This window comes from Bidens hawaiensis, unplaced genomic scaffold (genome assembly GCF_021521415.1).
Source record: "Bidens hawaiensis isolate Kalapana, Puna unplaced genomic scaffold, B.hawaiensis_p1.1 tig00038007_1, whole genome shotgun sequence".
In the NCBI taxonomy this organism is placed as follows: domain Eukaryota; kingdom Viridiplantae; phylum Streptophyta; class Magnoliopsida; order Asterales; family Asteraceae; genus Bidens; species Bidens hawaiensis.
The window spans coordinates 51,107-65,040 of NW_027496644.1; the positions used below are offsets into that span (position 1 = coordinate 51,107).

Sequence of the window (13,934 nt, forward strand, 5' to 3'; positions counted from 1 at the left end):
GGTCATCCAAATAGCTTTTTTTGAACGGATTTAGCTCAACTAGTTGCCGGAAAACTCCAAAAGGCTTACCATCTGCATACAATTCACCTTACCGAGTTTGACTCCTGGAAAAATGGTGATCTCCCTTATTAATGGTATACACTTGTCGTAACCAAGACCCCTATAAGGTTTCTACAAAATTCTTATCACGTGTATAATTCAGTATCTCTTTGTCTACACTTAATCCAACTAGCATTTGCCAACTGAGCTAAGGATTATTGAAAAAAAAAACATCTACACTTAAACTCAATAATTAATCATAGAGGTGGTCAGGTGGGCATACAACTCGGTCACGGACCTACCCAGGATTCTAACTAACCCGCAAGAGTAAATCAGGTTTCAGTTTCTCAGAGAACCCGTACCCGAAACTGACCTGAACCCGCCGGAATCAGTTCCACCTCTACCCGTCAAAACTCGAACACAACCCAGTCAAAGACCCAGCCATAGCCATAACATGTTTCTACTTGACATAGCTATTAACATTATTGACCAAACCCGAACCGGTTCCTACCCAATTCTTAGTTCCCGAAAAACCCCATTTTGCCCACCTCTAATTCATCCTTTTAAAATTGCTAAAATGGGCTAAAAAATTCCAAAACAAAGATACAAAACTTAATTCCTAAGTTTGGTATATCGGCCCAAACATATATACCCTATCAGGCTATCACTATGTGTCGATCTAATTCCCAACTTGTTTGACAAGTCTTTGTTTTCTTTCGTCAACGTCTTCTTCCCCTTAGGGTTCCAATAATAACAATAATAATAATATTAATATCTCAACCCATTTCAACAACATCACAGTCACAGACCAAACACAAATTAAAACCCATGGTTAAGAAACAATCAAAAGAATCTGCAGATGGGTCATCATCATCAATCGCACCGTTTTTATCCAAATGTTACGAGATGGTGGATGACCCATCAACTGACGCGTTAATTTCTTGGAGTGAGACTAACGACAGTTTCATTGTGTGGAATGAAGCAGAGTTTACTTCTGAGTTGCTTCCTAAGTACTTTAAGCATAGCAATTATTCCAGTTTTCAACGCCAGCTTAATATCTATGTGAGATTCTTGAATTTTGTGATCTGGGTTTTGGGTTTTGTTTGATTATTTCTTGAATTTGAAAGTGTTGGTGGATTATTTGTTTAATTTGTAATAATTTTAGGGGTGACAATTTCTGACACGGACCTGTTAACATGACACAGACATGACCAATGTTGTAAAAATTGCTAGTCGGGCGGTTTGGTGGGGACTAGCAATTAATCGAGATTAATTGGGATTAATCGGATAAGACTTTAATGTATATTTTTCAATTTTATATATACACGCACACGTTTTTATATGTAATATCCAGTTTTATACATACACAAACACATTTTGGCCGGGAATTGGTTGGAATCTCGGTGGAAACCGGCAAACCGCTGATTTTTTATGGAATCTCGCCGGAAACCGCTGATTTTGGCCGGAATTATGCCAAAAACCGCCGGTTCTTTTTGCCCGAATTTCATCAGAAAGAGTCGATTATGTTCGATAAATCCTGATTTTTGCCGGCTTTGACCATTGACTGATTAGCCCAAAATTAATCAGTGAAGTGGGTACTAATGAGTAATGATTAATCGTGGATTAATCGGCACCTAGTTGGGATTTTCAAAAACTTAAAAAGTGGGTAATGAGTTGGTACCGAAAATTCTTAGTTCAGTGTCGATCCGGTATTGGTACCCGTTTTCATTTGCTCATCTCTATTTCTTAGCCTGCTTAACTTGTTTAGACCCGATTATATCTATTTATGTTTTTAAAAATATACATATTTATATTAGTTGGATGGATATTATTATTATTATTATTATTATTATTATTATTATGCATCTCAGTTTATGGTAATTTTTATTATTTGTTATTGTTGGCTATGTAAAATGTTACGGGTTGTGTTGTTCGGCTCGTGTCGTGTCACTAAATTAGCGATAGTAATCGTGTTAAACAGGTTGTGTTCTGTAAAACGTTTATTAACGGGTTCATGTTCGTGTTTGAAGAAAATGAAAGTATTAGTTTGTTGTGTCATGTTCGTGTTTAGTACCTGTGTTAATCGTGCCATGTCTCGTCTGTCCTGTTTAACACGTTTTTGACCTCTTTTGGCAGCCCGGTCTAATTTCATATTGATAATTAATTAAGATTAACATTTTGAGATCTTTACATAGTTTATGTGATATTTGGCTTGTTTTCTGCGTACGCTTAATTTTATCTTGAAGTCTACCTCGGAATGCTGCTACTGTAATTGACTGAGTTTTATTTCACCTACTTTCATATTATGCTGATGGAGTTAATAACTTATTTGTTTATGTTCTGTGACTCATTTGGAGCCTAATATTCCATGGTACTTTTGGGATAAAAAGATTGATACTTCGCTTGTGATTGATTTCTTGGCTTTTTACTTTATTTCTAACAATTTTTATTTAAATGGATTTAGGGATTCAAGAAAACCGACACGGATCGATGGGAGTTTGCAAATGACGGTTTCATCAAAGGCCAAAAACATTTATTAAAAACCATCAACCGAAAGAAAGCAACAATTGTAACCGCCCAACAAAAACCTCCACATCAGCAACCAACTGAGCCCGACCTCAATATTGTCAACCGACACGAAACAGCCCGGTACACCAACTTATGGAAAGAAGTAGAGCGCCTCAAAACCGATAAAAACTCGTTAATGCAGGAGCTCGTGAAACAGCGACAACACCAAGAAACATCAAAAACTAACATGTTGGTTCTTCGTGAACAGTTAAAAGGTATGGAAAAAAACCAACATCAAATGTTGTCGTTTATCGTCATGGCGATGCAAAGCCCCGGTTTTATCACGCACTTATCGCCCCCGGTGCAAACGAAAAGCAAAACTAGATTGAAACCGGTTCTTCCGCACGAGGGTGCGATTGTGAAATATCAACCGCCAGTTGAACAACCGAGTTTAATGTTTGAAGATTCGATTGATGTCGATGATCTTTTTACGGATTGTGTTCCCGGGCCTGCGTTTGATGCGGGTATAAACGAAACGGAAATCATCGACCCGTTAATATTACATGATCTGCCTGACGGGGATGACATGTTGGATCAGCTTCTTGCTAGTGACGTTGATGAAGAAAACGAGTTTGATTTTTTGAATGAAGATTTTGAGAAGTCGGTGATTGTGTCACCGAGAAGGGGGGCTTCACCGTACACGGAGATTTGATGGTATTTTTTTATCATCCGATTCTTATTAGCTTTAGTATTATGTGGTAATTTTGTTTTGTTAATTTTGGTCTGCATTGTTCGCTTCTCGTCTAGCTCTTGTTTGTAATGTTCTGTATACGGTGTTATAATGAAGGTGGATTCTCGAGGTTGTTCTCGGGTTATGAATGTACATTGAGAAAGCGGGTTATAATCCGTCCGATGATTTTGGTCAATTTATTTTCTATGAATCTTTAGTGTCAGTTAGCCTTGAGTCAGCCTCTCATATGTTCTTTAGTTCGAGGCAACTATAGAGTTTCAAGCTTGGGCTTGTCTCGTTTCGAGCTTGAGTTCAGTTAAGTCAAACAGGTCAAACTAAATATACGTCTGTAAACAAGCTGAGCTTGATTTGTTTAACTTAAGAGAACTTGAGCTTGGTTTATTTAAAGACTGAGTTTAATTAATGAAGCTCAACTCGTATATAATTTTTCAAGTTTTATCGCAGTTTAGGTTTGGCTGGTTTACTATTTATTAAATATATAATTATTTAATTTGGATATATGTAAAATAGTTTATGCATAAAAATATTTAATATATAATATAAATTATATTATTTAGCTATTTATCATAATTATATATTATATACTTATTATTGATATGTTAAATTATTTTACTTATGATGATTGTGATCATGTGTTAATAGGCTTTGATTTAAACTTAATTTTAAGTCGAGCTCGTTTAAGCTCTGATTTGAATCTTTTAAACTAGCAGTCTCAATCTTTTTATGAGTGTAGTTCATGATCTGCTCAATTTGTTTAACATGTTTTAATGAGTGGCGGTTAAGGCTTAAGAAGAGTCATCTTTGCTCATTGAGAACCATTCTTTTTTAGTTTTGATTCCATCGTTCGACTCACCGTCATAGTTGGGTAACTTGGGTTCGGCTACTCTTGACTTGGGTAGTTGGCTACTCGGGTTCATGGTCGAGTGAGTCACCCGTTAAGACTGTAAGAGGCTCCCTAATGTGGGCTTTATGCCTCACTTAGTTTTTGAACAATCAGTTTACAATCTTTAGTTATGATTTATAATTGTTTGTTCATGGGCTCATATTACATTATCAGATGCATAGAATTGTGACTTCTTGTGAAAAAAAAACGGGTCGAGAACCAGTATTGAGACCGGTTAGACATGAACTAGTTAGGAACCAACCCAAGTTGTTGGTTTCGGATCGGTTTGGAGTTTCTAGGCCAGGATTTGGTTTGAAATTGAGTATCTAGGATCGATTTATGGGACCAGTTTATGAACATCAGATTGACATTTTTTTAGCCTTTGCCCTACATATCTAGTAAATAATGCACTCTCTATATTCTTAATCTCAAAAACCTCTCTCAAATAGCTTCCAAAGGTGGACATTTCCTTGGTGTTGGATATTCGTCAAGCAACCTAATCGCTTTTGCGGTCATAACTACAAGGAACCAATACATTAGGAAACATTTCGATTTATGTGAAATGTTAGGTGATCCGAACAAAGCTCGCATCATTAAATGTGCCGCATCATTGAACTAACATGTTGGTGGGGTTGAAACTTGCTTGAAAGAATAACTTACGATTTGGATTTGCAAAATAAAAAGGCATTCATTTTATATTAAACACGAAAGCTAATTTTAACAACGATTTATCAAATATGTTTGACATATGTCCGATCAAATGTGATTCAGTATCAAATACACAAGCAATCGGAAATGCAACATCAAGAATGAGTAAACACCAACGAAAGACCGTGATGACGACATAAAAATAAATTATTATTTTTTTGAAGATCAGATTTTCTCGGGCTCTTTATATACCTCATATTGCCACCATGATAATCGAGCTCACCATTTGCCTCTTCTGTCCTGTCTTCAGAACCTTGTTAGGGATATCAAGAATCCTATGTACCGAGGAAACCAAGAATGGGGCTATGTTAACCATCTGCTAATGTAGTCCCACACCGCCGATGACACGTAGCAGCTAGCGAACAAATGATCTACTGACTCTCCCTCAGACATGAAGTTAAATAAATAATGTATTGCAATTTCTATATTTTTTTAGTTATGCATTACAATTTATGTCTTTGTAATTTCAAAAAGCAGCTGAATAAATAAAATTGAACTGTATTTTAAATTATAAATAGTAATAGTAATAAAACTTTTACAAGACAATAACGTAAACTTTTACAAAGATTGAACAAAATAACTTATGAGTTACAAGACAATAAAATAAACTTTTACAAAGATTGAACAAATTAAAAATTAAAAAGAATAAAACATTCCTTAACCATACCAAGTTCTTAGAGGTTCTAAATATGTACAAAAATGACATTATGTACTACATTTTAATGGACTTTTGAGTCCTTAACCTTTGTAGGTACATCAAACTTATATAATCACAGCAAAACTCAATTCACTTCTTACAATTTAACTAAGTTCAACATATGTTCAATAACGAAAACTTGACAAGAAGGCATATTTTACCTTTATTCATGTGAAGTTTAGCCCCTGTAACTAACCAATGTCCGGGGTTGTCCCTTGGTCCCTTACATACTTGTGTCATATCAACAAACTTCAGAAGTTTTGGCGTCGGTACCTCCACTGGCGGCCCCTTTGGGAAAACACCAGAATCCACCACTACATCAGAAGATTTTAACTCTTTCTCGGGATTTCCAGTCAATGTTGTGCTTATTGCTGACATGAATCCTGACCTTTGTGATTGATTGATCGGGCCTATAGTCCAAGACGATTGGGCAATGCATGAACTTGAAACCTTAGAATACAATAACCGGAGATGCAAAATGTTTTTTGAGTCATGCTTTAGAACATGAAGTTGAGCCCCTGTTACAATAAACGAGGCATCTTTTCCTGGGACCGCCCAGTCAGGATCGTATTTGACTGGGGCGGTGCAAATATGGGAGAACCTCTTCCATTTAACTGGTTCATAAAAGCGTGGATCAGCAATTTCTGATCCACGCCAATTTAAAGATTCATCTATTTTATCTCTAAATAAAACAGGCGTCTCTGATAAGTGTTGTAAGTGTACGGCTAACCTGATATATAAAAAAAGGAATGCTTTTATAAGAATTCTTACAATGTGCAATGGATATACGTATTTTGATAATTGCTTACAAAGAGAGCTTACCTGTTGCATTTCATACCCTCGAGATAGAGTCGCATTCCAGTAACAGGCTTCTTCGATATTGTGATCTTTAAATGACCGTTTTTAACATTAGCATACTAACCATTGGAATAATAAAAAAGTAATATTCATTTAATTCTTGTTAGGGTGTTGAGTATTCGAATCGGGTTTGAAAACATTATTTTAGTCGTGTTTGAGATAAACCTAATTCATAATTTGGTTTTAGAACCTAGTTTTGATATGAACCAAGCCGAATTAAATATATAATTTATCGTATTATAAAATAAAACCATACCCGTTCAATCAGCTTGGACCGGGTTACAAATATACCATTTCTCCCATTATATGGTTTATACGAGACAACTCAAATTCGAATCAGTTTTTCCAGTTCTAAGACAAATTCGGTCCGATTTCAAATTCATTTTAAAAACTCTAAATTCGATTAATCCGATTCAAATAACCCGAAAACCGATTCGATAAACCATCATTATGGTAACTTTGAGGCATGGTGCATTTACCTGTGTGGTGTTAACATAGAGCTTAGGGCCCATCAAGTTAAAACTCAAGCCTGGGGTTCTGATGGCTCTATTTGTAGTCGGGCCCAATGAAAGCTCGCTATGAACCGGAGCCCATAACTTGTGGGCTTGAAAGTCCAAAAAATATTCTAAATCTGAAATCGGAGGCTTATCTGCATTGCAAGTTTTCAACAATTATCATTATTCGTTTATTAATTATTATAACACCATTTATTTATTTACTTTAAAGAAAAATGAGAAGAATGAACCATACAACGAAGATAGAGGTTGATCGCATGCGACAATAAACCCTTGCCAGGAATACCCGGGAGGAGGGAGGTGATCGGGATGAAGTCGAAACTAATAGCGTCCGGCATTGATGGCACCGTCAACAACCATTCACAATGTGTAGTGGAAGTAAGATCTCCTCCTCTCTTTGAACACATGACACTTAAACCCTACACCATTCATGCAAGTATTAGTTAAAAATATTTATTAAATAATTTAGGGAAAGGTTAACGTACAAATAAAAATTAACGTGTTAAACGTGATAATCAAGTAGAGTAATTATATATACAAGTAGAATAATTATGTAATTACTCTATGATAATTACTCTATGATGTAATTACATAATTACTCTACTTGTATATATAAAAACTCTACTTGATTCTCATGTTTAGCACGTTAATTTCATTTGTATTTGATCTAAACCCAAATAATTTATTATACATATAATTGCAATTTGGTATTTACATGCGAAGGGACATAAATATGAGAAAACTTATTCTTAGCTAGCAAGAAAACCAAAAAAAAACTTTATATTACATATATGTAGTATATAATACAACACATATGTAACATATATGTATCATGATATACTGTATATATATCATGATATATAACATATATGTATCATGAAATACTGCATATATATATATGTAGTACGAAGTTTTTTTTGTTTTCTTACTAAGAAGAGTTTCTTCATTATCACTCTTTCCTACATATGAATTGTAGAAATTATAATGTGTAATACAATAAAATAATAATAAGATATATTCTTAAAAATATTCAGTGTACATGACCAAGTCAAGAACCTGCTTGCGTTTACACATCTTCAAAGAAAATGCCGTATGAATAAAGAAATATGAAACTGATATTAGATATAACTTGCCTCACACGGTAGCGCGTCTTTTGTTATCTTATAGATATTATATATACAATAAATAATACGTTGAAATTGAAATAATAAACTAAAGAATTACACCAAGTCAAAACTGTTAAGTAGAATTTTACTCTTTTGTAAACTCAAAACTGGTTACACTTCTCTCCTTTGAATATTTTATCTTTGAATTATATATAATTATATATAATTATATATATAGTTATATACCTAATGTTTGTACGTAATTACAAACCTCATAAACTGTTAACACAATAAGTTGTTGAAAGAGATGTTAGAAAAATAATCTATTTTGTCACTCAGTTAAAAGCCATCGGGTGTGGACCCAAATGTGAATGGTTTAAAAATTAAAACTCTCATTTTGAAGATGTGTACATGTACACATTGATCAACTAGAACCAATGATTGATCTAAAACGTATCCTTAGGACCACCTAGACTAAACAAAAACTGGTATATCCCATGCAAGTACATAAAAGTAATTGGGTGTATATATTTGTATATATTGGTTTAGTGTATGGTGATCAAACCTACATCCTTGGGTGTGGTAGCCGAGAAGCCGTTGTAGAGTATTAGTTCTGGGTCGAAAATGGTTGTGAACGCGGAAGGTGTCTGCAATTACATTAATAAGCTTGTTAATTTAAAGGGAATATCTCATAGAATAGTAACTAAGTTTCAAAAGTGTTTTAATTAAGTTACTCATGCATATTTTTCCCAAATTGGGTCACTAAATCTTCAAATAAAGTCTCACCGATTTTTTTGTGCATCAAAAAAGAAATGGAGGGTAAGATGTGGAGTCGGAATTTGCAATATATGTAGTTAAATTTAGAAAAATTTTAAAAACATTAATTATATTAAAATTCAAAAAATTAAAATAAAGTTCACTTCGCCACTCAACGTCAACATAAAAAAAGATAAAAAAAATTTCTATATGAAACAAAAAATAGAAAGGCTAAAAAAACACGTTAAAACCTTTAATTTATTAAAATATATAAGTTGAGTGACTTAACTGGAACACTTTTGAAACTTGGTTACTATTATATGAAATTGCCCCTTTTAATATAAACTTCATCTTAATTTTATTATGTTATATATAAATAGTTTTGCTTTTTCGATATATATTGAAGACAAGAATAAGAAACCCTAATGAGTATTGAACCTTGTTTTTGTGTTCCTTGTTCTTAAGTTGATGTGGGGAGATAGTGCAAGAGCCATTGAACATTTGATCTCCAATGTCTTCCAAGTGTTTTTTGAGTTGTGAAGGCTCCAAATTAGAAGTTTTGCTTTGCTTCAACATTATTACGTCTTGCCCTCCTATACCAATCCCAACTATTATGTGTGTTCCATATTTCTCTATGAATCTTTAAAAGAAAAAGAAGAAAAGAAAAGGGTATTCAATAATTCAATAAATAATTTATGAACAATTATGGATAATTGCACAAAGTAAATGATAAAATGTGTCAAACATCAACATTGCTACTAGAAGGAAATCACTAACATGTCACATTGATTTGACTTATTTTGGTTCAACTAAATTTTTTTATAATTCTATGTGTGGTACTTGATGTCTACACCTAACCAACTACTCGTAAGCCACCTCTTGTTTATAAGTCATGGTCATTTGTTACATTTATTAATTCTCATTTAGTTGAAAAAATCTTAGTTAACTTTCATTTTCAAAATATCGGTTAGGTAATTTGATCATTTTAAATCAACGCAAGAAGAATAATGACAAGAGGTTTGAATTTTTAAAATGAAATATTAGCCAAAATCACTATAGGATCCGTCGTGTCAGATATGATTTCTTGTAGTTCTTTTATGTCTTCTTATTGATAAAATATATCATACCAGGTATATATTAAATGCCCACATGAATGTAAGAAAATAAAACAAGATACTAGATTAATTTGGACAAGGTACTGTTGGGTTAATGTTGTTTGTAGTTTATAAAACTTTCTAATGTTTTATTAAAATAACGACTGTCATATAATTAAAATTAAATTCAGTATGAACACGCAAAATCAGCCATTGATATTGTTGTAATGACCAGTCAAATAATTAAAGAACTATAATTACCTGGCCATCGTTGACATTACTGAAATTCTTTAAAAAGTCACCGGGATATTATCCATAAATACAAAATTAATTGTATAATTAAAATAATAACAAACTTAAATAGACTTATAACTTACCATGATGTATTTATAGTAAAATATTATTATTAATAATAATAAACATATAATAATATAATACATTGTGCAAATATTTTGACTTGGTCATTAGTTATCCATTTTGTCATCTGTCATGGGGTCAAAAACACAAAATCCACCATGTCTGCACCTCCACAAAATCAATACACACCCACCAACCTGATCATGCCATGTTATGCATATTTGACCTTATAATTTATTATCTTTTAATTAGTGATTAAATTTTCAAAACAATAAATATTTCATAAGAAAAATGGTAACCTACAAGGTGTGCTTTCTTAATTTAATTTCCAAATTAAATAATAAATATTTTCTATGAAAATATTGATAAGCATCTTATTCTCATCTATTTAAGACAATATTAAAATATTGATCTCACTGGTTTTTCCATTATATGCCAAGCTACAATTTAACTATTTCGATGGCTAGCAGGTTATTGATGGATTTTCACGTAACGATTCACATAACTAAAAGTAATATGAAAATGATGATACTATGATAGTTCTTCTTACCTTGCAAGAGCAGGAGGATCCCAAGTCGAAGGAACCGCGTTACGAACTTCATCCGAAAGAATCAACGGATACCGATCAAGATGAACATTAAACAACATAATGAAGTAACCATCCAACCCTAAGTACTTTGTGTTAGCAGCATCACTAGCCCACGAACCGCTTTGAAACCCGAACATAGCGTTAAAGAACCCGTTAGGGATCTTACCGGGCACCGAACATTTTTTGTTAAAGAACTCCGACATCTAAACACAACAATCAAATATTCAAAACATGATAAATAAACGTTACATAATTTATTTACAAAATATAAACTTGAAACTTACGTGATTAAAGTCAAGAATATCAGATTGAAACCGGACCCTATCGCCTTTATCGCATTTAATATCCGGTGACACGCCTTGAAACGATCCAAACCCGGGCACACAAAGCTCGGTTTCGTTGCCGTTTAGTTCGACTAGCCGGTCTTTGCCTTTGCAATACTTTAACCTGAAATCAGATGTTAGATCAAAGCCTCTTCCAAGGCTGTTGATGGCTTTTTGAACGAGTTTTTCGCTCATGTTTGTTTATTAATATGGTTTAGAGAATGAAATTGTGAATATGGAAAATATGGGGTTTTAATATATGTGTGTGATGAATGAAGACAGGATTGGAGAATTTGTGGGGTGATGTCTTGGAAGTTTCATATTTTGGTTTGTTTTTTTTGTTGCTTATGTTGATTCTCTCTCTGACTGATAACTTATTTGTATTTATTGGAAAGCCGACCTTAATTGGTAATAAAAGTATTGTTCTTGTACATTATTTATGTATATTTATTTAAAAACGTTTTAAGTTATAGGTAATTAATAACTTCTTATTATTTAAGTATAATCATGTGATATTATTTGATTTTATTTTTATAATTTTATATTTATTGTTGTACATGCATGGTGAAAAAGTTTTTGAACAATGTACAACTGTACATGTATTTATGCGTCTATATGCTCTGTGTGAGATTCTTTTGTTGATGTAAAGAAAAGTAATTTTTAATTAGTTAGTTTCATATGAATTTTTCAAAAAAGAATTAGAAATTGTGCAATTTTATCATTTAATCCTTCTTTATACAGTTTGTTTATGAAGATTAACATTTAATACCTTTACTTTCATATCAATTGTATTAATTGCAATATAAAAATTTTATAAAAAATATTATATTCTAATTTATTTAATATAAATATTATAACTAACTTTATTTTTTAATTAACATTTACATAATAAAACAAGAACATTCAAACAAGAAGTAAGAATAGGAAATCAAGAAAATAGCATGATTGGTAAGAAAATCAATTACAGTTATAGCAAGGGAAAGTTAGCAAGATCGGAATCACAGTGGAAAGAAAATCAAGAAAAGAATGAAGAAAGAATAGGAAGAGCAAGAAGTTTTTTTTTTTTTTTTTTTTTTTTTGGGAAGGAAGAAGATCAAGAAAGTAATGAAAGCATGGCAACAAACAACGTTGTAGGACCAACTCGTGAAGCAAGGTAACGCGTGTCAATAATGCCCTAGATTAACTGAATCTAACTATACCTCATGGGCAACTCTATTGGAGACGGTCCTAAGGGCATATGCTATTTGGGAGGAGCCGCTATATTTAATTAACATTTACAGACTAAAATAATAAGAACATTCAAACAAGTAGTAAGAATAGGAAAGCAAGAGAATAGCAAGATTGTTAAGAAAATCAATTACAGATAAAGCAATGGAAAGTTAGCAAGATCGGAAGCTCAAAGGAAAGAAAGGCAAGAAAAGAACGAGGAAAGAATAGCAAGAGCAAGAAAGATTTTTTTGAAAGGAGCAAGAGCAAGAAAGTAACGAAAGCATGGAACCAAACAACATTATAGGACCAATTCGTGAAGCAAGATAACATGTCTCTACAATGCCCTAGATTGACTGAATCAAACTCTTCATGGGCAATTCAATTGGAGACGATCCCAAGAGCATATGCTATTTGGGAGGCGCCGCTCTATATAGTCATGTGTGCAAGAATCAAAGGAAAGAAGAATTATTTCACGAAAGTAATAATAATCCAAATACGGTCACATGAAATTCTACTTATAGTTGCAAAATACAAAATGATGCAAAAGGTGTATGGGCATCGATCTGAATTCTGTAATTAGAAGTCGATCAAGTCCAAAAGGCACGTACACATAACCAAGGAGTGATTTACAGATGCTAAAGATAAAAGAGAACGAGACGATGAATGACTTTTTGGGTAAGCTAAATGGAATGCTAATTAAAAGTTTTGGTTGATGATCAAGTCTTGAAGATGAAGCAACTATGAGAAAATTACAAAACTCGCTTCTAAAGAAATATCTACTAGTCGTCGCCTTTATCGAGTAGTATTCCGAAATTCAGAGCTTGCCTTTTGAAACATAACACTCAAGTTTATTACTATTTTTGTAGGTATTTTTATCGGTTAAATTGTTTGTTTATATGTGTGAATATCTAATTGTTTAACTCCTAGGTGTCAGGACGAAGTTATTTAATATAAGTAGCAAGTTAATATAAAATATGTCACATATATAATAATCGTATTTTGGTCTCCATGGCATAACCTTTGACATTAGTTATTACACCAAAACAAGTTCTTCATTTACGCTATGCTTTGATAATCTTATGCTCATCTTTTATTTTCTAGAAGAAATAAATTAATCGATTAGTCTAGCCTTCCAAATGGTGATACATCAATAAATAGAATTGTCACAGTCTACTTAAAAAGTAAGCCACTAAGACCATGTATAACTTTTCACTCCCAGAGTCCCAGGCATTATGCGTCACGTGGCGCCCAATCAGAGTTATGATTTTTTACAAAAACATACTATAGTCATAACTTACCACCCCCAGGCGTTATGCGCCACATGACGCCCAATCACTATTAATTTTATTTGTTTTTTTAATAATAATTCATTTAAATAATTAAACATAAAATGAAAAAACAACATTAAAATTAAAAAAAATACATTAAACTCACAAATAAAAACTAAATTAAAATAAAAAAAATACATTAAATTAAAAAAAATACATAAATAATACCAATAACACTACATGGCACTATTGAACGACCCATAACGCACCCAG

The 13,934-nt window shown here is 32.9% G+C and overlaps 2 protein-coding genes across 2 annotated transcripts; one reads left to right on the forward strand and one right to left on the reverse strand.

Moving 5' to 3' along the window:
- Positions 1-721: 721 nt before the first annotated feature.
- On the forward strand, positions 722-3,455 carry LOC143589889 (heat stress transcription factor A-1-like). Its single transcript, XM_077070520.1, has 2 exons — positions 722-1,101; positions 2,504-3,455. The coding sequence occupies exons 1-2, from the start codon at positions 868-870 to the stop codon at positions 3,257-3,259; spliced, it is 990 nt and encodes a 329-aa protein (XP_076926635.1). The 5' UTR covers positions 722-867; the 3' UTR covers positions 3,260-3,455.
- Positions 3,456-5,478: 2,023 nt separating this feature from the next.
- On the reverse strand, positions 5,479-11,607 carry LOC143589885 (MACPF domain-containing protein At1g14780-like). The gene is made up of 8 exons (XM_077070517.1): positions 11,146-11,607; positions 10,823-11,064; positions 9,260-9,461; positions 8,635-8,712; positions 7,195-7,378; positions 6,924-7,093; positions 6,409-6,473; positions 5,479-6,316 (listed from the first exon to the last, which is right to left on the reverse strand). The coding sequence occupies exons 1-8, from the start codon at positions 11,377-11,379 to the stop codon at positions 5,701-5,703; spliced, it is 1,791 nt and encodes a 596-aa protein (XP_076926632.1). The 5' UTR covers positions 11,380-11,607; the 3' UTR covers positions 5,479-5,700.
- Between the last annotated feature and the right edge of the window lie 2,327 nt (positions 11,608-13,934).

Excerpts from the sequence above, each read along its gene's own strand:
- LOC143589889 (XM_077070520.1), top strand. The coding sequence starts at position 868 with ATGGTTAAGAAACAATCAAAAGAATCTGCAGATGGGTCATCATCATCA. Across the intron at positions 1,102-2,503 it reads AACGCCAGCTTAATATCTAT|GGATTCAAGAAAACCGACAC; the intron begins GTGAGATTCTTG and ends AAATGGATTTAG.
- LOC143589885 (XM_077070517.1), bottom strand. The coding sequence starts at position 11,379 with ATGAGCGAAAAACTCGTTCAAAAAGCCATCAACAGCCTTGGAAGAGGC. Across the intron at positions 8,713-9,259 it reads ACAAGGAACACAAAAACAAG|ACACCTTCCGCGTTCACAAC; the intron begins GTTCAATACTCA and ends ATGTAATTGCAG. Across the intron at positions 6,317-6,408 it reads GAGGGTATGAAATGCAACAG|GTTAGCCGTACACTTACAAC; the intron begins GTAAGCTCTCTT and ends TTTATATATCAG.